The 22,551-nt window shown below is 41.5% G+C and overlaps 3 protein-coding genes across 8 annotated transcripts; all 3 read right to left on the minus strand.

The window, feature by feature from the left end:
- Positions 1–1,821: 1,821 nt before the first annotated feature.
- On the minus strand, positions 1,822–13,933 carry LOC130696528 (heterogeneous nuclear ribonucleoprotein K-like). Of its 5 annotated transcripts, none has more exons than XM_057519623.2 (11): positions 13,776–13,933; positions 7,545–7,639; positions 7,367–7,423; positions 5,538–5,581; positions 4,226–4,298; positions 4,043–4,168; positions 3,138–3,266; positions 2,734–3,053; positions 2,572–2,650; positions 2,331–2,500; positions 1,822–1,902 (listed from the first exon to the last, which is right to left on the minus strand). In XM_057519623.2, exons 1-11 carry the CDS (start codon positions 13,804–13,806, stop codon positions 1,866–1,868), a joined length of 1,161 nt encoding a protein of 386 aa, XP_057375606.1. In that variant the 5' UTR covers positions 13,807–13,933; the 3' UTR covers positions 1,822–1,865. The 5 variants fall into 5 exon arrangements, with proteins under 5 accessions (XP_057375606.1, XP_057375598.1, XP_057375592.1 ...); XM_057519615.2 differs by lacking the exon at positions 13,776–13,933 and adding an exon at positions 12,320–12,605 and having other exon boundaries at positions 4,043–4,159; XM_057519609.2 differs by lacking the exon at positions 13,776–13,933 and adding an exon at positions 12,320–12,605.
- Positions 13,934–15,105: 1,172 nt separating this feature from the next.
- On the minus strand, positions 15,106–17,288 carry LOC130696374 (histidine--tRNA ligase-like). Its single transcript, XM_057519464.2, has 6 exons — positions 17,069–17,288; positions 16,395–16,835; positions 16,122–16,328; positions 15,770–16,064; positions 15,431–15,696; positions 15,106–15,369 (listed from the first exon to the last, which is right to left on the minus strand). The coding sequence occupies exons 1-6, from the start codon at positions 17,159–17,161 to the stop codon at positions 15,157–15,159; spliced, it is 1,515 nt and encodes a 504-aa protein (XP_057375447.1). The 5' UTR covers positions 17,162–17,288; the 3' UTR covers positions 15,106–15,156.
- Positions 17,289–17,932: 644 nt separating this feature from the next.
- Positions 17,933–22,141, minus strand: LOC130696360 (uncharacterized). 2 transcript variants are annotated; one of them, XM_057519445.2, is made up of 8 exons: positions 21,863–22,141; positions 21,492–21,642; positions 21,253–21,435; positions 21,024–21,194; positions 20,842–20,969; positions 20,527–20,775; positions 20,187–20,382; positions 17,933–20,115 (listed from the first exon to the last, which is right to left on the minus strand). In XM_057519445.2, exons 2-8 carry the CDS (start codon positions 21,637–21,639, stop codon positions 18,605–18,607), a joined length of 2,586 nt encoding a protein of 861 aa, XP_057375428.1. In that variant the 5' UTR covers positions 21,640–21,642; positions 21,863–22,141; the 3' UTR covers positions 17,933–18,604. The 2 variants fall into 2 exon arrangements, with proteins under 2 accessions (XP_057375428.1, XP_057375435.1); XM_057519452.2 differs by lacking the exon at positions 21,863–22,141 and adding an exon at positions 21,708–21,855.
- Between the last annotated feature and the right edge of the window lie 410 nt (positions 22,142–22,551).

Raw genomic sequence — 22,551 nt, forward strand, 5'->3', positions numbered from 1 at the left:
ACTCATAACGCACGGGGAAATTTGTCCACAATTTTTCACCCAACATCTACGACAAACATTTCGCAAGCATTCAAAAGGATAAGACGAAGTTAATGACAATTACATCCGTTGACTTTCAACATTCAATTAAAAAAATAGCCAGAACTTTCTGTTGCATTCAGTAAGTAGAGGTAATATAAAGAAAAAAACTGTTAAAATTTTTCTCTCTTAAAAACAAAGGAAGCAAAGGAAAACATGTGTGCTGTCATTTCAGCAGTAAATCTCGCGGCGCGAAGAGGAAGCAGCCTCGAGTGAACACTTAGCTGCTCGTTCCGGGACGCCGGACAGTATGGACTCGAGATTGCCTTAAAGCCATTCGATGTTGTTGGTTGTTGGCGCTTTTGCTGCTCAATCCAAGAGAAAATAAATAAGTAAGTAAAAAAAAAAAAAAAAAAAAAAAGGTAGCTGTACTTATTGTGTAGATTCTTCTTTTATTTAATGGCTTTGATCATTATCTTCGGAACCGTTGGAACAGCTCAATCAGTTGACTTGGAAGATGATGACTTGGAGGGCTCGACTTCGTTGCTGGTTGAAGGCCACCGTCGTCACTGAAAATCGATTGCTTTGACAAGACATTCTTTCCCGATGAATAAGTCGTGACTTCTCGTGAGAGTCTAACGTCAACAACCCGAGTGTTGACTCCTTCGACAGAGGCCCCAAAACGGCCACAAAAGCCATCGGGGGTCTTGCAGCGAGCAAGCGCGTGCTTAGTCTACTGCGACGCAAAGTTCCAATCGTCTTTAGCCCGAGAAAAACACAGGACAGTATTTATCAACAGACAAGACTTCCAGGTGCAACTCGTTTTCAGAAAGAACAAGATGGAGGAGAGAGAGAGAGAGAGAACTTCAAAGCTATTCCCGTCCGACGAGTATGGGTGTGTCGCTCCACGTGCGCCCTCTCGGTGCTGGCCCCGCTTCGTCACTGGTGGGACGAGAAATACGCACTCTCACATGGAGAGTGGAAGAGTGGCGTACGTTTGAAAAGCGTAAGAAAAAAAAAAACCTGACCGGAATTCCGTGCGGCAACGAATGCCAAAAATAGCCAAGCTCCTCACGCAAAACAGTTCTACCGTAGTAGATGCACTTCCGAGGAATTTGAAATATTTGTTTTTAAACAATAAAAGGGGGGGGGGGGGGGGGGGGGGGGGGGGGGGGGGGGGGGGGGGGGGGGGGGGGGGGGGGGGGGGGGTGTAAGAAGAGAAACTTGGTGGGGAGAGGTTGATTGGCTGGTTCGGATCGGATATGACAAAAAAAGGTGTGGGGGGGAGGGGGAAACACGGAACAAACAAATTAATAAACAAGATGAAAAATCAAATGGATGCATGTCCGTGTTTTGCAAATTTTTTTTGTAATGTACGATTTTTTTTTGTGAAGAGAAAATCATATTCCTGTAGATTGCGTTTAAATTTTTTTTTTTTCAAAGGTCCATTTGTGTTTTTGCTTGTTCAGAATCAAAGGGTTGAAAAAAAAATGTTTTTTGGCGAAGTTTTCTTTTTTTAAAAACACGCAAAAAAGGGAAAAAAAAAACAGAGGCAACAAACGCACATGACACGCATCGTCAAATCATTATCGGTACGAAAATGGTTCTTTTGATGTTGCGATTTCTGATTACACGTGAAAACAAATGGGGAAAAAAAAAAAAAAAAAAGAAATTATTTGCGGCGGGTGGGAGTTTTCAAGTGAAGAGTTTAAATCATTCATAACAAGACAGGTGCCGTTGGGTGGTGCCAGTGGTGGGAGAAAGGTTGTCCAAACAGAATCGAAAAGTGCTTAATTGACTCTCTTTTGTTTTTTCCCAGTCATATTGTTTCGTTTATTTGTTATTTTTCAAAAGCTTCCTTTGCCTTGGCTATTCTCGCGAACACTGGAAAAGAAAAAATGAAATAAAGATAAGAAAGACATTAGACACACTGGACTAGTAGAGTGGGAACAAACGGTGCCAAACGGACAGCGGTCGCGATAAGTAACTGGACAAATAATAATAAAAAAAAAAGAAGGGAAGAATGGAGTTTGGTCGGCCATCGTGAAGAATGCAGCTGCCTTGGTAGGTGAACTAGAGATTTTTTGTTACCGGTCTTTATGCCGAACAACAAAATCACTAGTCTTCCATACCACAACAGCCCGTCGGCCCATAGAATACGCAATCACTGTTTTGATGCGTCTCGTGCGCTAATTTACCGCCATTTTCGGTAACACCACTAGCTACTGTGTGGCAATAAACAGTGCGTGTGAAGTAGTTACGAAACGCCACATGACGGCATTTGAAAAAAAAACAAAACAAACGTCGCTCACCTCTGCTGCAGCAGATACTGCGCCTTCCATATCTGATGCGACGAGCCGGAAATGGTGATGATCCGTTCAGTGGAACCCGGACGGGGCTCGTCGATGGTGATGCTAGCGCCAGAGTCGCCACGGATCTTACGGATCCGAGCGCCGCCCTTGCCGATAATTGCACCGGCCAACTGTAATCGAATCGGCAAGCAAAAATTGTTTGAAATCGAACCTTAAACGTTTTTGAAAGAGCAAGACTTACGTCTTTCGGAATGGAAACTTGTGTAGTCTCGGTATGGCCGCGATCGTCTTCACGGAAAATCCTTTCGTCGTGGTACATCCTACACCAGAGAGAGAGAGAGAGAGAGAGAGACGAATGAGTTTCAAAATTTCTAATGAACTTAAATGTCAATTGATATTGTACCCGCCGGGACCGCCGGGACCACCACGGACGGGCTGGCCGACACCCATCAACGACGGCGGCGGCAAGTCACGTTCGTAACTGCCGGCCCTGTAACGATGCCTGGGCGGCGACAGAGGTCGCGGCACGTCTCGAACCAAAGTCGGGATCTTCAGTTCCCTTTCGGGTCCTCGTGGGCCGCCCGGATTGCCGCGCATGCCACCGCCACCACCAGCCCCCATGCCAACGAGGACACCACCTTCGCCGTAACCACCGTATTCCTGAGCGAACGACTCGTCATAATTGTACGGGTTGTACTGATCGATTGGGCCCTTCACTTGCGACTGATTTATGGCCCCAAGATAAAAAAACAAACATTAGAATTGAACTTGTTTTGTAAAAAAAAAAAAAACTTGACGTTTCATTACCTCTTTGACGAGCGCGATGATCTGCTTGATGCACTCGCCGCAATCGCTCGGCTTGCCCAGAATTTGAACAATGCGATCTGTGCTTCTCGGACAGCAAACGGAATAGACCGTGATCCTTGTTCCAGTCGACTATGGGCGAAAAAGAGGAGAACATTAAATGACGATCAGATCGTGTTGACTGCTAGGAGAGAAGTGAATCACTTGTGCGACCAACGCACCTGGAAAACAAACTAAAAAGGCCAGAGATACTTTGTACATAGTTGGCAGCTGGCCTTTGCGCTATCTTCTTTAACCCCCATACTCGTCACTCTGTGTGTGTGTAACATTCGCCCTTTGTTTTTTCCCCCCCCCCTTCTTTCCGTCCTACAACCCCCCTTCCCAGTTCAACGACATGCACCTGGCCAAAACACGCCACTTTTCCGGCTTTCCTGGTACAAGAAATGAAAACATGACCCCCTTTAAACATTTTCTAAATTAGAGCGCAATTTAACTGAAGCAGTCAACTTCCTCCTATTAAACAATGGGGGGAAAAAAAATAAATCTAAACACATTTTCAATATCAAAATGATTGAATCCGCAGCAGGGTTGCCGAATTTAAAAAGAAAAATGTTTCTCTGGATTCGCCAGGTAGGCGAAAACCCCCCCACTTTGCTCCCTAACCGCTACTGTTAATTCAATAAGGGGCCACGGCATTGCCTCTACCACCTGCCAGACGTCTGGGACACATCTGTCGAGGCCCCTCGTTATTATGTATTCCCACTCGTCAACGTAGCGTTAAGTTATTCTAGTCTGACGTGACGTCTGCCAAACTTGTCGTGAAACATCCCCCCGCTCGCTTCCCGCAAAAGGACATTAATGTTCTGTTACATCAGAAATAATAATCAAATAATTCATTTTAGATATACCTCGCGCAGTTCCTTGACTTTGGCTCCGCCGCGGCCGATAATGCAGCCAATCTGGCTCTGGTGTACCAGTAGACGGGCATCAGAGTCGCCGACACGGCCAGTCCTTTCTCCTCGAATCTTGGAAACCTTGAGTTGAAAAATCAATCGTTTTCTTTGAAAATTTCTGAAGCAGAGAGACAATACCTCTTCGAGCGATGGCAGAACGTTCTGAAGAACATTGATGACAGCGTCCAGATTGCCCTGGATGGTGAGGATCCTGATGTCGTTGTTGTTGTTTGTTTTGTTTGTTTCCGTGATGGGGAGACGGTGCAGAGTTGGTGGATTGGAAGGTTGGCGGATTGGGGGATGAACAAAGAGAGGACATAATCAGTCATCCAGTCTGGCAAAGATTGTCTACGCTATTCATCTCTTATCGATTTATATCAATTTTCTGTCTATTCTATTGAATGTTTCTCTTGAACGATCGATGGAATCAAAATAAATATTTAAAAAAAAAGCCAAAATGAGAAGTTTAAATTAAAAAAAAAAATAGGGGAACGTGGGAGTAAGGAAGGTAATAGGAGATGATGATGAACGTAAGGAACAAAAGGCACAAACACAAAAAAAAAACGCACACATTTTTTTTTTTTTTTTTTGTTTTCGTGGACGGAGAGGGGGCGGGGATGTGGATTGTCCGGATGTGGGGGAAAGAGCCAAATCAAAACGAAAGACAAGGACCCATGCAAAACCGGGTTAGTATGTGAAAGGAAAGTTTGTTTTTTTTATTTAAAGAAACACAGTAGCGGGGAAGAAAAAAAAAAATGAAAGACGAAAGGTTCGAAACCTGCGTCCTTTATGAAAATGATGCAAGAATTGGAGTTTTGTTTCACAGTTCCCAAGAATGTTCAGCTACTCTACAACGAAAACTACTTAAACCCCTGGCACCCACAGCCCCGAGAGAAAGAGATCAGAGAGTGTCTTTGAAAAAAAAAAAAAAATTTCAGCTTACGTAACAAAAAGGATAACATTCAAAAAAATTCTAATTAGGAAAAAAAACGAAAATGGATTAAACTTTTTTTTTTTTTTTTTTTTTTTTATAAAATTTGGATTTTTTACGTTAAATGAAATTTGAAATTTTTTGTGTCTTTTGGCTTAGCGGCGGAAGTGCCGGACGGTCAGGATGGAGGAGGGAAAAAAAAAGGTGAAATGAGAAGAGGAGGAAAAAAAAGAGGAGGATGGGAAAAAATGAGGATGAAATTAACAAACGGAGGACAAAGAGATTGCACATTGAATTACAGTATTTTTTTTTTTTTTTTTAAAGAAATAAGAACACTTAAATCAAAGACAACGTTTTCCTTTTCTTTTAAATCTTTAAAAGAAATTTAGGCGGAATAACTTTTTTTCGTCTTCACAATTTTACAAATTTGATAAGAACAAATGAGTAAAAAAAATGAATATTTTTGTTTTGTTTTTGTTTTGATGTGTTTGCTTTTTTTTTTTGGTGGCGAAAATTTACCTTTCTGGACCTGGGCAATCGGGAAGTAATATAGTGGCGTGGTTCTGTGGATTGGTGGATTTCGTTATGTTTCATGGCAACATAAATTTCGATTTTTTTTTTTTTTTTTTGAAAATATTTTTTTTTTTTTTAAAGATCGAATTTTGTTTTTGTTTTTTCGGGAAACCAAATTGAACAAGAAAACCATCCGGTAATTTTGTTTCATTTTTGTTTTTGGCGGAATTGGAGAATGGAAGGCCCCGGAGAATGTAGCAGTACATTTTTTGTTTTTGTTTTTGTTTTTTTTTTTGTTAAAAAAAAAATGGAAAAACACGTTTTTTTTTTTTTTTTTTTTTTTTTTTCGGTTAGATATTCCACGCGCGCATTTCGATTGTTGGGCGGACAAGGGCCGGGACGGAATCAGGCGGATTGGCGGAGAGTCGGAGAGAGTTGGAGCGGAGAGGGCGAGCGAGCGAGCGAGAGTGAGAGAGAGAGAGAGAGAAGAAAAAAAATCACGCGGATGAGAAAAACAAATTCGTGACACACATCATTCACCACTCAACAGCAGCAGCAGCAGAATAATAATAATAATTAAAAAATAAAATATCCACACAGCAAAATTCAATTGAAAAAAAAAAATGCAAAACAATCGATTCGTCTACCAACTATTTTTTTTTCCCAGTGACTGCACTATCGTCTAACCTTTCCACAAATGTAATAGAACAATAACAGTTAAGTACTCGAGCTTCACATTTCATTACGTCCCATTTCCGGCATAAATAGAAGGAAGAAAAAAGAAAAAAAGAAAAAAAGGGGAACCCACTGCAGCAAAATATTTTTTATCGACAAAGCTTTTCTTTTAATATATAAAAATAGAGTGTCTTTCTGCAGTGGCTAGCTTTTGCTTATTAGAAAGTCAAAAACTTGCGTCTCCCCCCCCCTTTTTTTTTTCTTTTCTTTTCTTCTTGACTTCTCGCCCCTTTAACAATAATAAAATAAGAATCGAATCTCTAAATCGCTGGACTCGGTAAATGTGCAACGTACACACTAACGGGAGATCAACAAGATAAATACATTTCAAAGTAATTCAACCATTCTGACCCGAAGAAATAAAAGAAACAAACTTATTCCCTTTAAACTTTTCGAGATCCAAAAGTTAGCCAATAACTTGACGTCTAATAAAATCTAGTCAAAAACATTTGCCCCAATTTGATCAAATCCAATTCTTTGACAAAAAAAAAAAAAAAAAAAAAAAAAGAAAAAGAATTAAACGCTATATTAAAAAAAAGGAGGGGGTTCTAAAACTATGGGGTAAAATCCATCAGTTCGCCTGGTGGTGGTTTGACATTTACTGACACGCGTGTGTGTAAGAACAAAAAAAAAAAAAAAAATTTTTATAAAAAATAAATAATAACTACTACCCACTATTACCACTACGTAAAAGGGGGGGGGGAGAGAAATGAATAGTTTTTTTTTTCTTTTCGTAAAGCAAGGACAGAATCGCGTGATCTCGTGTGGCGGTTACGCCCTGCCACGGTCGATAACTCTCCCCCCCCCCACATAATGACTCTACCCCATTAACCTGATGAACTTATTGCTAGGTACGAAAACGAGATCTTATCCACACGATAAAAGTTAACATTCAAAATAAAAATAAACAAAAATAAATACTAAGCCACGTCATAATGCTACACGATATCAACAAGGCCATTTCTTTTTTTTTTTTTCTCTTTCTTAAAGAATATTCGATTACAACCACTAAAAATATCTGCGCTGCTGAGAGTGAAGAAACGAAAAAAAAAAAAAAAATTGAATTTCTTTGTTTTTTAAATGGGTGGGTTTTGACTCACCTCGGTGCGCAACTTGGAGATGTTGCTACCGCCTTTGCCGATGATGGATCCAGCAACCTACGTTTTATTATTATTATTATTAAAAATTTAGCATTAAACGATTTGAAGAAGAAAAAAATCCATTTTCTCATCCTTGACGTTTAAGAATGTAATACCCCCCCCCCCGTTTTTGATTTACCTTGCTGTAAACGAGAAGACGAAGCTCCGTGTCGCCCATGGGGCGGAGGCGTTTGGGCGCCGGCCCTGTCTCACCGTCCGAGTTACGCTTCATACCTTTAAAAAAAAAAAGACAGAAAAATAAATAAATAAAATTGGATTTTTTTTTCTCCTGGAAAAAAAAATCTAATCTAAAATGTCAAGATGTCAGAGCAGAAATTGAGGGACGCATAAATTTTTTTTTTCAATTAAACAAACACAAAGCGCTTTAGAGGCATTATGCATCCTGTGCTGTATCACCGCGTTTTTCACTTCAATTTTTTTTTTCTATATTTTTTAAAGGTAACGAGAGGCGGACCTTCAAGAGAGAGAGCGGACAGAGGCGTTCTTATTGATTTTTTTTACCACCCCTCTCTCTCTTTACACCCCCTCCTTCGCGCTCCGCTCCTAAGAGAGAGAGAGAGAGGAAGGAGGGGAGTACGCACAAGAGTAAGGAGTGCACACACAGCGCCGGGATCGGGAGCGCGCGCGCTTTGGCACACTACGACGACTGTAAGTCTTCAAACTCTTGTGTGTACGTTTGACTTGTATCTTTCCGACAGTTGCAACGACGAGTAACATTTCAAACAGCGAGAGGGCGAAAAAGAAAAGGGAGGGAGAGGGCGAACTCACCAACATCATCAGCGCAGATTGATGAAGGCCCGAGACAGAGAATAGGTTCAATGATTGTAAACGAATCACACTTTTAGGAAGCACAAAAAAAAAAAAGAGTTTAAAAACAAAACTAAATAAAAATAAATAGATGGAAGTAGCTACACGCACGAAAAATAAAAGGCGAGAAAATGGAGATGGATTGGGCTGCGGAGAGAAGAGATGGCGGACGGGAATAAGGTCAATCACGGCGAGTGAGTGGCGCGATACTACCAGAAGACCCGTCAGAGCCGACGCCGTTACTCTCTAACCCTCACCTCCTACTCCCCCCTCCCCATCTACTCCCTCCCTACTCCGCTTCAAAGAGCGTCGTCGCGTAATAGCGTCGACGCGGCTGCGCGCTCCTCCGTTTCTCTTCCCTCGTCCACCCTTTTCCCCTCTTCTTTATTTTCAACCAGTTTCTCTTCGGTTTCATCCGACTCGTCCTCTTTACATGTTTCGCTTTCTCCTTTTTCTCTACCCTTTCGGTCAATCGATTCAAATAATTTCGTTCTTTTTCCCCTCCATCAAATGCCCTCGGACTGTTTTCACACACACACAAAACGGACTGGGCGGCTGGAAAAAAAAAATGATTCAACATCACGAAGGGTAAAGCAAATGCGCATTTCTAATTCTATAGAAGAAAAGAATCTTTAAAAAAAAAAATCTTGAAGGGGAATCGCATTTCACACAATGGCGTTTCGTTAATGAGGCACGTAACAATCAGGTGACTGTTACGACTACTATCGTTGCCACATCATTTCTCGAAGACGAGAGATGACGATCGACGGTATAGTACACGACACACAACAAGTTTCGAACCCAAAATGAAAAACAAAAACAATAAAAGAGCGAACTACTTACAGTAACTTAAAGTTTTCAGCCTGTAATAACAAAGAGACACAACAATCTTTTGCTGAGCGAGAAACAAGAATGGCAAACGATGAAGGCGAGTGACGAGAGGTGTACTACGGGCCAGCGGGTAGAAAAACGATCGATAAACGGGCGGAGGGGGGAACATGTGGGGGGGGGGGGAGAAAAAGGTAAAAAAAAAAAATATTTAAATAAACTTGATGTTTTCTAAGGGTTCTGTCAAGCCTAGGGGGACAAAAAGCCAATCAAAAGTGGGGAACTCGGATTGCTCTTGTACAGACGAAAAAAAAAGGTGGAGTAATGCTATAATATACTAACCCGTGTAGCAAAGATTGGCTCCGCTTTGGTTAGTAACGACAACAAAAAAAAAAAAAAAAATGGAGAAGCAACACGAAGCTTCCCCAAATAAAAATAAACGAGCACACGGATCTCGTGATGGAGCTAAGAGGACCAATGATCAGACGACCATGATGAAAACGAGCGGCTCGCAGCGTGGGCGGCCAGCTCTTGCGGAGCCCATCCGGCTAATCTGCCGGCACGAGCAAGACTGGTCCGGAAATCAGAAGCACCTGGCCTCTTTGAATGAATTTCAGTGGGTGGCGGGAGGGCCGGCGTGCAGATGAAAGTGGGCGGTGAGGACACCAAGCATCTCCCAACTTCCCGATACCTCGTCAATAATCCATCAGTTGTACAACCAGGGCGAGAATAATAAAGACAACCCCACTCCAAAACGCATACACGACAACGAGGAAAGGTGGGGGGGGCTATGAAAAAGTAAAAGGATCCCGGGCTGTCCAGCACATCCCGAGCAAAACAAAAAACACAAAAAAAAAGGGAAAAGCCGCACACGACATGCCAATGGCCAGCCCCGTTTTGTACTTGCTCCGCTTCTTCCCATAGGCGTCGCCATGGTAACGCGCCTAACAAAACAAACGCCAGACAAGACTAACCCAAACAAGAGCCGTCGTCATGGGTAACCAGCACCACAAACAGATCCAACCCATAGGGGATGGTAAAATTCAACGTGAAATAATCATCAGTTACGGCCAGATTTTTGTCTTTTTCTTTTCAAACAGCATTTTGAGGTGAAGCGGGGCAGATCCGAGCACAAGAATCTCACCCACATTTACCCGTCACGAAACACAGCCTTCAAAAGGAGCGACTAACACGCGCTGCCAAAAGCCATAATTCCAAGTCAACCTACACAACAAATGTCAACGTCGATCAAAATCATGAATACCTAAAAGATTCAATCCGGGGATTCAATCGGAAACATAACAAAAGAGCAGTTTCCATGGCGATCACCACACGCTCTCTACGCTGCCTGCATCCACAACGTTTTCAAATATTTAAAGCACATAGCCAAAGATGGGCATCAGTCGCATTGGGGTAAACTCAAATAATTATTTTTTAAAAAAAAAAAAGCAACAAAAAAAAGGGCGTTCTATTCAACTGTCGTCTCCGAGGCAACCGGTCAATTGTCACAACAGACAAGGAGGAAAAAGACGGACAAGATACACAAGCGTTTCTTCCTTTGTTTTCAAATCACGAAAACAACCGCCCTCTCGTGTAGGATTCGACAAAAACAAAAACAAAAAAAACGAAGCAGGGCTCGTCAATCAAACGTCATCGCAATTCAATCCAAAAATACAGTGGCACTAGCCACACACATTCCTCGAAATTCAATCGCCCTAATGTGCAAGTGAAATCGTTAGGGCAAAAAGAAAATGACTTGAAGCATCTTGGACGCAGCTAAGAGAGAAGAGCTGGGCAACGTTGACGCTAATGACGTCGGTGCCGTTGTAGTCGTGAGTCAGATCATTTGTCAAAGAGAGAAGGTTCAAAAGTGACATTTCCAACCATCATGTTTAACGTCGCTACAACAATACGGGTCATCAATCCCGAATCCCTCTCCTATTTTTAAGAGAAAGAAACACACACGAGTTTACATCTTTTTCCCTCGCACGGGTAGAATTCCAAACTTTTTGGCTAGTTTGGATTACTTTACTACGCGTCCCTACTCCTCCCCCCCACTTCCAATAACGTACACATCCAACGTACAATACAGTGAAGAAGAAAAAAGAGAGAATCCAGCCCAGCTCCGCTATTTGATGCACCACAGGAGAGAAGATATCCACATCCAAACGGACGATCAACAAAATTACAGAAATAGATTTTTTTTTAACCCTGAAGCTTTCAGTTACTCGGATGGTCAGTTTGAATGTTTTCCTTTTGGGCTGGGGGAAAAACAAAAATTTCAAACTAGTTTTTCCCAAACGAAAAAAGAAAGGGGAAAAAATAAAGTATCCGAATTGTATACAATGTCTAGACGGTAAATCATTGCACGTGATGTTGTGGTTAAGATTTCGGACTTCTCGACACACGAAAGCAAAAGGGAAAGTAAACAGTTCAATACAATATTTTTGATGTAAAAAAATAAAAAGATTGTTATCTTTGATGGTGGACCAGGGAAAAATATGTTTTAGGTCGTGTTAAAGAAAAAAAAAAAAAAAAAAAGGACGAAAATCCCCGTGTCATCTTTGGCTTCCAACCAAATTTGACTTTTCTCAGAGTCGTTTTTAAAAATAAATTTCACGTCCCTGTGAGTTGCAGCACCGGGCAACGATCCTGCGGCTCACAGTTCGTCAAAGTCAATCCAATCAAGAGCTCCTCACTTTATCACGGTTACTACACACAAGTGGGACCCTCCCCCCCCCCCACCCAAAAAAAAAATTGTAAAAAGATGACTCAATCACTTGTTACAAGCCTACCTCCGTGACAAGCCCATCAATCAAAGTATTTCAGGAATCAAAAAAATTATTCCGTTTCATCTCTTTACGGATCTGTCGTCAATGCAGCGTGCCGTTCGCCATCACGGAATCCTCACACGATCACGGGGATTTACCGGGATATATTTGTTGTTGTTTTTTTCCCTTCGGAAGTGAATAGTGACGCGAAGGGAGGAGTAGAAACGTATCTGGAAAACTCGTTGGATGTTTGCCGGAGCGAACTAACTAATTGGATGAATAGAAAAAGCAAAAGGGGAATAGAAAAAAAAATGCCATCCCTCTGAAAACTGATAAGCTTCTTTCAACCTATTCCCTTCAAAGCGGATCGCACCGTCAACGACCGATCAATCAATACGGGACAGGCCCTCAGGTGGCGGCAGACATTCCTATCACTTCATCGAAACGTCAACAAAACTATTCCTGACGCACGCAAACCGTCCCATACCTGGACACAAATGAACAGCTTGGAGAGCAGTTCGCTGTGAAGCAGACGAAGACATCGAAGCATGAGGCTGTGAGATGACTAAAATGTGCAGTTGTTGGGAAGGTGATCCGCTTCCGGATATCACAGTAGGGACGTCCGGCCTTCGCAACGGAGGCGGCAGCACGTTCAGTGACATCAACGACGGTAACGGATGAATTACCGTCGTTGAAGCAGATTCTTCCTGGCTAGAACCGGATGTCGGCGGAGAATTGCTCGATTCGAGATCCAACATTTGACACTCGAAACTAATTAATGCTCGATATATTTTCTTTTTTTAAAGGAGGATTACGCAACTGAAACCATCGACGTCTCAAGGCGAACTGCTTTCACCCGGCCCTACGACGCCAGACGACTCTTCATTTTTCTTTTTCTTTTTCTTCTTTCATTCGACTTCGTTTTCTGAGCTCCTAAAGTCAACGGGATATACTACGTCAGCTGACTTGAAGGAGCCCATTAGCACGCGGTGCTAAACTTGGCCTTTTCCCTCAAAAGCGGGAGGGAAGCGAGGGGAAACGTTGTGATAACAGAGTAGCAAAAACATAGTAAGACGTACGTGTTGCTTGATGTTTGGAAAAGAAAAAAGGTCTTCGTCTTTCAACGAGCGGTGTGTGTGTGTGTGTGTGTGTGTGTGTGTATCTGTTGTCTGTTGTATATGTGCTACCTAGACGAAAATGTTGATGAAACGGGAATGATTTACTGAATCGCTCGCGTAAGCCCTATTAAATTATTATTTTTTAGCAGGAAGGACTTTGAAAAGAGAAACCAATTTCAATGCCTTCAAACCATCCATCAAGAGAATGACAGAAACCTGGAGGCTGAAATTTTGTTAACTGGCATATGGATGCCAAAGGGGACTGGGTAAAACTGCTGGTAACAAATGAACTAGATTAAACCAGAAGGCATAACAGAAAGGATAATTTGAAATTTCAAAAATATTCCTAATCAAAATGCGAAGGTAACTATGGCCTAACCTGAAGGTAAGCACAAGTTTTCAACATCACAGGCCTACCACCTGTTATTCGATGCTGTGTCAGAGAATAACAGACATAGAAAAAACCCCAATAAAAATGTTATTCTAAATTATTGCCTTCGAATAGTCATGAATCTTCTTCAGGATGCTAATGCACATTTTTACTGTCTACCAATAAACCAACAAAAAAAAACCGTCATCAAACAAACTGGGGTTTGCCCCAGAACTTGGGGTATGCATGACTATGAACCATCAATAATGCAATCAGACAGCTTCAGATTGTCGCTGAAAAGCGTGTTCATAAAAAATGGAGGCAGGATCGCGTATGATTAAACAAAGACTTTATCGATTCGCATGGGAACCAGATAGTTAGGAGGGAAACCTTGGCCAATGGAGATGGGGTGAGTTTGACCAACTAGAAACATATAAATTTAAAATGTAACTTACCAAACGGCTGAATGTGAATCAAAGTTGACATTTGCCCGTGCCCCTACTGAATAGACGGGCGACTGTGACTGGTAAATATCTTTGAATAAGCAGAAAAGTTTTTCTGGCTTTTGGCTTGCAGCTCCTAGCTAAAAAATACGGGCTTGGCGTCGATATGCCGACGAAGCGGTTAAAGCCTCTTCTGGATTTTCTTTACAGCGCGCGCACTGCGGCCGTGTGCTTGACTTCTTGTTCTTGTTCTCTGTTGTTCGTTTGCCCCGTTCGGTTGGTTTCAGTACTTCGGTTCTTGAGCTGGTGACTTGTTTTCTACGAAAAAAGAAAAAGAAAAACGAGAAACGTTTATCAAAGCAGGCCCCACCCTAGGTTCCTGGCTTATCCCTTATTTTTTAAATATATTTTTAGCTGATCGAGGATGTTTACCTTGGCCTTAAATTTTGTTAAAAAGCAGTCCACATACAATATTTAGATCACCTCTTTTTGGCGAAGATGTTTCATATACTATTTAAGTCTCGAAAAACATACTCCACCTCAACAACTGACTAATCTCTGCTGCTAAAGATACGCAGCTATCAAAGCATCGTCTATCGTTTATTTCTGTACAAAAAATAACCATATATTTTCCGAGTATCAATCACATCCAAGTGTGTCGTCTTTTTACATAATATTAAATTGTCTCACGTTGGATTTATGTAACCTGATCAATCTTCAATGGGTATCCAATAAATCTACGATAACATAGCACAATAGCAATAAAGTATGTCAGCGCCTCAAACTGTCATGAGTTATTTTTTTCACAACAAATGCTGAAGTGTAATTTTGGTTATTGTTCCAGTGCATTTTAGCTTGCTTGTTTTTAATATTTAAATGCCTCCTTGTCGTGGGCTAAACCATGAATATAAAACGAGTTTCACTGTTTGTTGTAAAGGACGGGCAACCAAGAAGAATATCGACCGTTGTCAACGATTTTTTTGTTTCATTGTTCTGTTACTAGCCACTGTCCTTTGAGACACAGGGCAGATGTGTTTTCACCTGCAACACACACGCATCGTTTATGAGGTTTCACGGAAATCCGGAATGAGAAAACCCCCGTCACTCCTACTTCCCCTCTCCACGTCAGACATGTCCCAGTTTCATGGGACTAAATTTTTTATGTCTTTCAACAGTTTCAGTCCTATTAATGATAACTGACTGAACTGGGACAAAACAAACCCATTATTTTGTAAGCAAAATGATACTAACGCCTTTTGAAGATGCAATAAATAATATTAGTTTCTCATAATCGAATGCCAAGCCTTTTGATGGGATTGGCAAATCAGGATACATAACTGAAAGATTTAAACATCTTTATTCAGATGCAATATCTTTGCACTGCAAATCGCCCTCAAACCACTTGCGCACTTAATTTTTCTTTCAATACATCCGTCAATTTCGTACGTTCAATTTCCTCTTCGTGTCGAGACACGACGTTACGCAGTTTGACCACTCCTTTTTCCAATTCTGACTGACCAATAATGATTGCCCAGGGAATACCCTGCTCCTCACAAGTCTGCAACTGCCCGAGCAATTTCGGATTGGCCTTATAGGACATTTCCGTCTGTAAATATACGAAAAAGGTGAATTACATCACATGGTGTTGTATAAAGAAATCTTCTTACCTTTATTCCAATGTCCCAAAGTTCAGCGCAAATTTTCATCCTATCCTCTAAGAGATTCTTTTGCGCGGCTGCAACGTAAACTTGAGTCTCAACAGTTCGCATTTTCAAATTAGCCTCGCGATTTTCCAGAATAGCAAGAATTCTCTCTATGCCTATGGAAACTCCGACACAAGGAACAGCTTTTGCTTTAGGATCAAATAATGCTACTAAATTGTCGTAACGACCGCCACCCGCAATAGAACCGACGCCTTCCTCGGGATTTTGGTCTTTTTGTATAAAAGGAAAAGAAAGCGCTTTATAAGATCAGTTTATCTGCGTTAATTTTTAAAAGCAAAATACTTGTTAAGACAGCCTCGTAGATAATTCCAGTGTAGTAGTCCAATCCCCGGGCCAAACTCATATCAAATTTGACACGCTTTTTAACACCATAAAGCTCAGCATATCGGAAAAACAACTTCAGTGCCTCAAGACCCTCTATCGCTGATTTGGAAGCACATAACTTCGTGTCGGCCAAAAGTTGCTCTACTAAATCATCTTGACCAGCACGAAGAACATATTGGCCAATTTGATCAGCCTTTTCAGGATCTAAGCCTTTTTCGTCCGTCATCTCTCGACGAACGTCTGCCCAAGGAGACTAAACGAGACAGAATTATTTCACCTTTGGAATTTCTGACCGTAAACAGAAACGTACCTTATCAAGTTTATCGACTGCTGAACAGATGGTCCGAAATTGAGTATCAGGAACACCACAAGCCTCAAATAATCCATCTAAGATTTTCCGATGATTAATTTTGATGACGTGTTCACTAAGGTCCAACGAATCAAGAATTTCGGTGACTACTCTCACGCATTCAACATCGGGAATCATAGGGTCAGTTAGACCTGCGATATCGAAATCCTTTAAGAAATAAAAGTTCAATGTGTATCATTAGAGGAGAAAACGATTTTATCAAAGTTAACTTACACACTGAAAAAATTCCCTAAATCTGCCTTTGGTCATAGCTGGGTTGTCTCTCCTGTACACCTTGCCAAGCTGGTACCGTTTAATGGATGCGACCTTGTTCATTGCCAGAAAACGGGCAAACGGGACTGTCAAGTCGTAGCGGAGAGACAAAAGTTCTCCTCCTTGATCAGCAAGGTCATAGATAAGTTTGGAGTCTTCACCATATTTTCCAGTCAGCACTTCTTTCAATTCAAACACTGGAGTATCTATTGTCTCAGCTCCATGACGTTTGAAGCATGTTGTAATTTTGTCAAAAGCTTGCTGCCGAATCACCATCTGCCTTGGGTTGAAGTCACGAGTTCCTTTGGCTGTTTTAAGGACAAACTTGCCACCAGCTTTTTCATCCTTGTCACTTCCTTGTTGGGCTTTCAGAGCCAGTAGTTTTGAGACTTCCTCTGTGATCTTGGAAGAAAGGCAGCGGAATTGTTTATGATAAGCACCAGGCAGCAAATTGATAAGTCTCATTTTCAATCACACTTTTCAAACTGAAAGAACATAAGGAAACGGAACTATGCAACTGACGACGTTCAACCAACTATCAAACGAGCGTGGAAGATCCAAAGATGAGAATTGGTCGAAAAAGAACTCTCTGTAATTTTACAAAGGGATGTTCAGCAAGGGAAATTTATTTATACCTTGTCAATACCGGCTTTTTCTGCCTTGAGTTTTCGAACGACCTCTCCTTGCTCCTTTATCTGGTCTGCAATACTTTTACCGACATCTGCCATGATTAAATTGTTGATTAACTAATAGTTCAATAATTCCAAGTTATTCTAAATATGTCTAGATGGGTAAAAATTGCACGGTAAATTGACAAAACGACATGCAACTCACGCGGAGTACTTGCATCAGCTAGAAGAGACCAGGTCCATCTATTAAACAAGTACGCAAACTTTTAGGAAGAACGAAAAAAACCCACTTCTTTTCGTTCTTTAGTTACCCTTAACGGTAGCTGTACCAACTGTTATACCGTTTTTCGGTTTAATTCAGAAATGTTTGATTTTCGTTTGAAAGTCAATTTTCGCGATTCTCGTTAATTTCGAATCTAAGGCACATCTGTTCATTGTTTAATTGAATATTTTGGGAAAATACAAAATTATTGGAAAAGTCGGGCTTATTTTTTTTGTTGAGCTTATTTTCAAACCCAATAATTTGGAAACATGCAACTGACGACGTTTAACCAACCACCAAGAGAGCATGGAAGTTGTAACCCTTAACAATAGGTGTACATGAAGTCAACATTACGAGCATTTGTAACGGATCGGGAACATACAAATATCATTTCTTTGTTCCTTAAACAACATTACATCCCTTAATTTTTTATTCTACTCTACTCCACTTTAAAGAGTTTGCTTTTTAAGTAGTATGTAACGACAACAGCGTGACAGACGCTAAGTGAATGCATGTCGTATTCTAACACTTTTACCTGTTTATTCATTTTAAAGTGCTCGACTGTTGGTACAACTACAGACGAATATCTCAGAGTGCCAATATTGGTATAGGAGCAAGTCGTGTATTGCAGTAATCACGCTTAACGTAATTTTATTTTTATACGTACATATAGTAATATGTTATTAGCTACATCAAAATAAATGCCAGGTATGAAGTTCTTTGATCGATTATCTTCGTGATGTATAGAGAAAAAAAAATTCAAAAACAACCATGTCCCAATTGAGAGGGTTGTATCCTAAAAATAGCAAATTAGATTTAAATGTGACGGAAGCAACTTCTTCTACCGAGGACAGAAGAATACGAAAAAAGAAAAAAAAATTATTAGGAGATTATAAACTGGGTCAAAGGGAGAAAGCTATAATTCTCAATAAAAGAACATGACGACTAAATATTGACTCAGCAAATTTTATGAGACTAACAACGGCACAAAAACGACCACTGTCCACTTGAAGCCACGCAAAGAAAAAATACTTAACAACCATACATTGACATTGCAAATTTACGCTTAAATTCGTTTCAAAGCGTGAGATAACGAGAAGAGCTTGACGCTAATTCATGAAAAATAAGGCAATCAATTGAATCGTTGGCTGCTAGTTCTTTGAAAATTTACCAATATTTGCAAGGAATTTTAAAAAAAGGAACGATATCCCTGTAGAGACAAATAGTAGATTATGAACAGAGTTGGGCTGAAACACTCATAACCAAATTCGCGTTTCTCGCTATTGCATTTGCGCAGCTTTCATGTTTTCCAGAATGGATTCGCGGGCAAGGGCAGCTTTCTTGCGTACGAAAAAACATTCTGCGCAAAACCATTGCGTATTGGCCAGTCCGAAGGAAGTACATCCGGGCGATTTGCACGGTTTGCGGACGCTTTCATAATGCGATAGTAGTCGGGACATAGGCTGTTGTGCCACCTTCTCAACAGCGGGATAAGCGCGTGGTATCTCGGCATCCACTACTGAATTTCCCCTACTTTTAATGTTTGATGGCTGTGTTCTGGGTGGACGGATCGGCTGCGATTGCCTTTGTTGTTCTTCAGGATGGATCGGCATCGAATCCATTATTTCTTCATTAAGTTTGTTTGACCCGTTTCGGTCGTTAACTTTTACAACAGTTTGTAACCTTTGTGTGGTTGTTTGTCCCACTGGTTCTAACACGTTCGGAATCGAATGCTTGAATTTGTCACAAATACTAGGACTTATCTTCTCGAAAACTATCTTTTCTTCCTTTTTTGGAGAAGGAGATGTGCTACTGGATGAAACAGCATCGCCATAGAAGGTGGAATTTGATAGATAGAGCGTCCCATTTTGACCACTTGGTGGTCTCCGTGCCGGAATATTGGAGGCGTCGGCGTAAGATTGACTGTCTGACTGGGCATAGAAAACTGATTTCCCTATACCATAAAGTGCATTTTGATTGCCATTGATAGGTTTGTTGGTAGCCACTTTTAGATTCTTCGCCCGTTCTTCCTCCTGTTCTAGCTGCTTTGCATAGCAGGCCGTGCACATGTAGCTCGTGAGGGCAGTGCCGTACATGGTACAATTGGGGTTGATACAAGGGCTAGGTCCCTCCTGGATGGCCACTTCAGCTAGTGTGTGCTGTTTCCGGCGCTGCCATACGAGAGTCTGTCGTTGCCGTTCCGCCTGCTGCTGCTCAAAGCGTTGACGGGCGGATTGCAGATAGTTGCTGATCATTTTTTCCAGGGCTGGGTGGTGTTTCTCCGTATGCAGACGGGCACATAGAATGAAATCGGGACATTCCCACTGCGCATTATTTAGTCGCACCTGTGGTGGCGGATGCTTTACCGAGAAATTATCAATCAAATTTCTTCTGATCTTTCTTCCAACAGAGCGGCCAAGGCTACCAAATTGCTTGGCTACACTGTGTAGCTGCTTTCCGGGGGCCTTGGAACCAGGCGGGCCGAATCGACCATTGAACTCCCCATCACTATTCCATCCTTCGGTGTCGTTAGCGGGACGACTGAGAGTTCCGTTGGCTTTGGTATCATTTTTGACTTTAGGAGTTTTGGTATTTTTAATGACTGCCGGACATAGAATGTCGACTAAATCGAGAAATTGGTTCAGCAACGCAAGACGATCTTCGTGCGTGAAGGCAACCCTTTGAACAACTGCTTCATTGAACTCATCCCGATTCCAAACGCATCCCTCGCCCGGGTCCACCTCAAACTGAATAGGCAATAATTCACGATCGACGTCCACCAACGGAATGACTACGATAAAAAAATAATGATTTGATAAGTCAGAAGTTTCAAAGGCTACTAACAAAAGCTGGTTCTTTTACCGGCGGGGGCATCAGGAACTTGTTCGCACGTTGATGGCGAAAATTTTTTTTGGGGTGTCATGGCAACCAATGCTGAAAAATGGGCTGCATCATAGGCCAAAATTAAAGGAGATCGACTGCATTCACTCGGTTCAATTTCTAAAGGAAGGTAGATGCCACCAAAAGGGATAGGTGCTAAAGCTTCTCCATTGACGTCCTAGGAATGAAATTGTAGACAAAAAAAAAATAAATAAATAAAGATACAAAGCGATTGAGATCCCGTTACATAACAAGAAGCAGCTGGTATCTCAGCTGAAAATACGCGTGCATGACGGAATATTCAAACCTGTTTAACGCCTACCTTTAAAACAGTGTCCGCGATGACAAAAATAGGCCGCTTTAGAACATGGGCTAATGCCAGAACATGTATTTCTTCCAGTGACTCGTATGTTTTCGAGGTGCTGAAGGATTCACCGCGGCCATCGACTTCCGTTTCACTTGCACTAGGCGTTGATGAACCCGACGTCCGCGGTTGAGAGCTGGCCAATTTCAGAATATTATCCCATTCACGTCGCCATTCATCCTCATTTAGGCGTAAGTCCAATCCCGCCTTTCAAATATACAGCTATAATGTTTTGTTGTAATACAAAAACAAATTTTTTATGGGTAAAATTACCTGAAGGTTGGAGCGGGCGTTTTGCCATCTCCATCTTCTCCAAAGCGCATGACGAAACGTTCCCATGGTAAGAAAGTTGTGCAAGGCTTTTCTTAGAATTAGGAGTCGATCGTGGAACCCCCACATTCCTATGATTAACAAAGTCAGATTGTTTTGAAACAGAATAAAAATTGTGAAAATACCTAGGGATGCCGCGTGAAGCAGGCAATTGCCATCTCCAGTCGTCGATAGCGGCCAAAGCTTTTCGCAACCTTCCCCTAAACATGTCCACCAGTTTAAGCGAACAGCCTCCTGCAATGACACAGCCATGGATGTGTCAATCAACTCATTTTCAAGGAAAGCCCGGAATTCGTCTATTTAAGAAGAAGTTTAAGTCAAACATTACATTTAAATGTACAATTGGCAACTCACCAGATTGGGTGGAAAGATCTGGAAGAGTAAAGGTGCAATCATTTGTCTCTAAGGCATTAAATTGACTGCTTATCGAACTAGGTTCCTCAACTTCAGAAAGTGAAGCACAGAGCTCATTACGAATCTGAGAGATAACCCCTGCATTTTCTGCTGTACGAGATATTCCTCGAGACAGCTTTTTGGCTAAAGTGTTTTTAAAGATATAGCCACTGTCAATGAAAACACACTGAGAAATTTACCTTCTTCATCACAAACATCAACTGCTGAGGTTTTGGTTAAGGTGGGTTTAATGGTTCCAACATTAGTAGGCACGCTTGTAGAAGAAACTGACAGATTAGTGGTTCCATTTCCAAAGGGAACAGGTACAACCACTGGATTAACAGGCATTACCTGAAATGTAAAATATAGATCTCTAATTAAGCACCTATGAATGCATAATAAATGAAACAAGTCACATATTTTGAGGTTCCTATGCAAACAAATAAATTTCAGTTAGGTTGCATCACAGTTTCCTTTCTAGGCTGGTTACTATCAATGTTTTCTCTCCGATGACAGTAATAGTTTCGGGCCACTTGTCACAGCCAGATAGGATAATGCGTGCGACACACACCTGAGCTTAAGTTGTTTCAGAAATGTATCCTGTTTCTCGTTCCGAAGCGTAGGTAACGGAAATAAGGAAACTGGCTTATACACAAGCAAACACAGTATCGAAATAAGCGTGCATTTCTCACGCATAACTGTATTCAAAGTTAGTTGATTGTCTGCGTTATTTCGGCGCTCAACTATAAATTGCGAGTGACCCAATTTCCCTTTCACTAGTCAAACAATCGTAAGTTACATATTCGTAGTGTTGTGTATATGTAACACTACTACTAGACTCATAGTCTGTTCTGTTACTACCCTATTACTATATTTTGACGGTGGAACGGAAATCCAGAAGAAAATTTTGTTTTCTCTCGCTAGATGTCTCTATAGACGAAAATCATTAGATAAGTATAGGGTACTTCGTGAAACTTACTAGTGTCGACGGACAGATACGATGAGGTTACCGACGGGCAGAGGCGTTCATTCGGTCGAAAGCTAAGAGTTGGCGAGTGGCACAAAGGCCAGAGTCAGCGAGCGTGTGGCAGAAAGAGTGAATGGGTCGACGGGCAGAGTCAGAGACCGCTTCGATAGGCAGAACGATGAGTGGGTAGACGGGCAAAACAATTGCGTGGGCCGACGGACAGATACAATTCACGAAGAGACAACCTTGTTAAATATACGCTAGCGTCACTAACCTCATAGTCCTGGACGGGC

This window comes from Daphnia carinata, chromosome 1 (assembly GCF_022539665.2).
Source record: "Daphnia carinata strain CSIRO-1 chromosome 1, CSIRO_AGI_Dcar_HiC_V3, whole genome shotgun sequence".
Classification (NCBI taxonomy): Eukaryota; Metazoa; Arthropoda; class Branchiopoda; order Diplostraca; family Daphniidae; genus Daphnia; species Daphnia carinata.

Coding starts and splice junctions, on each gene's coding strand:
- LOC130696360 (XM_057519445.2), bottom strand. CDS start 21,639: ATGCCTGTTAATCCAGTGGTTGTACCTGTTCCCTTTGGAAATGGAACC. Junction 21,436..21,491: donor TGATGTTTGTGATGAAGAAG/GTAAATTTCTCA, acceptor AAAACACTTTAG/CCAAAAAGCTGTCTCGAGGA. Junction 20,116..20,186: donor AGTTCCTGATGCCCCCGCCG/GTAAAAGAACCA, acceptor TTTTTATCGTAG/TCATTCCGTTGGTGGACGTC.
- LOC130696528 (XM_057519609.2), bottom strand. CDS start 12,590: ATGTTGGATCTCGAATCGAGCAATTCTCCGCCGACATCCGGTTCTAGC. Junction 5,582..7,366: donor TCTCCAAGTTGCGCACCGAG/GTGAGTCAAAAC, acceptor ACCAATCCACAG/AACCACGCCACTATATTACT. Junction 3,267..4,042: donor AAGTCAAGGAACTGCGCGAG/GTATATCTAAAA, acceptor TTTCGCCCATAG/TCGACTGGAACAAGGATCAC.
- LOC130696374 (XM_057519464.2), bottom strand. CDS start 17,161: ATGGCAGATGTCGGTAAAAGTATTGCAGACCAGATAAAGGAGCAAGGA. Junction 16,329..16,394: donor TTAGGGAATTTTTTCAGTGT/GTAAGTTAACTT, acceptor TATTTCTTAAAG/GATTTCGATATCGCAGGTCT. Junction 15,697..15,769: donor CTACGAGGCTGTCTTAACAA/GTATTTTGCTTT, acceptor TTATACAAAAAG/ACCAAAATCCCGAGGAAGGC.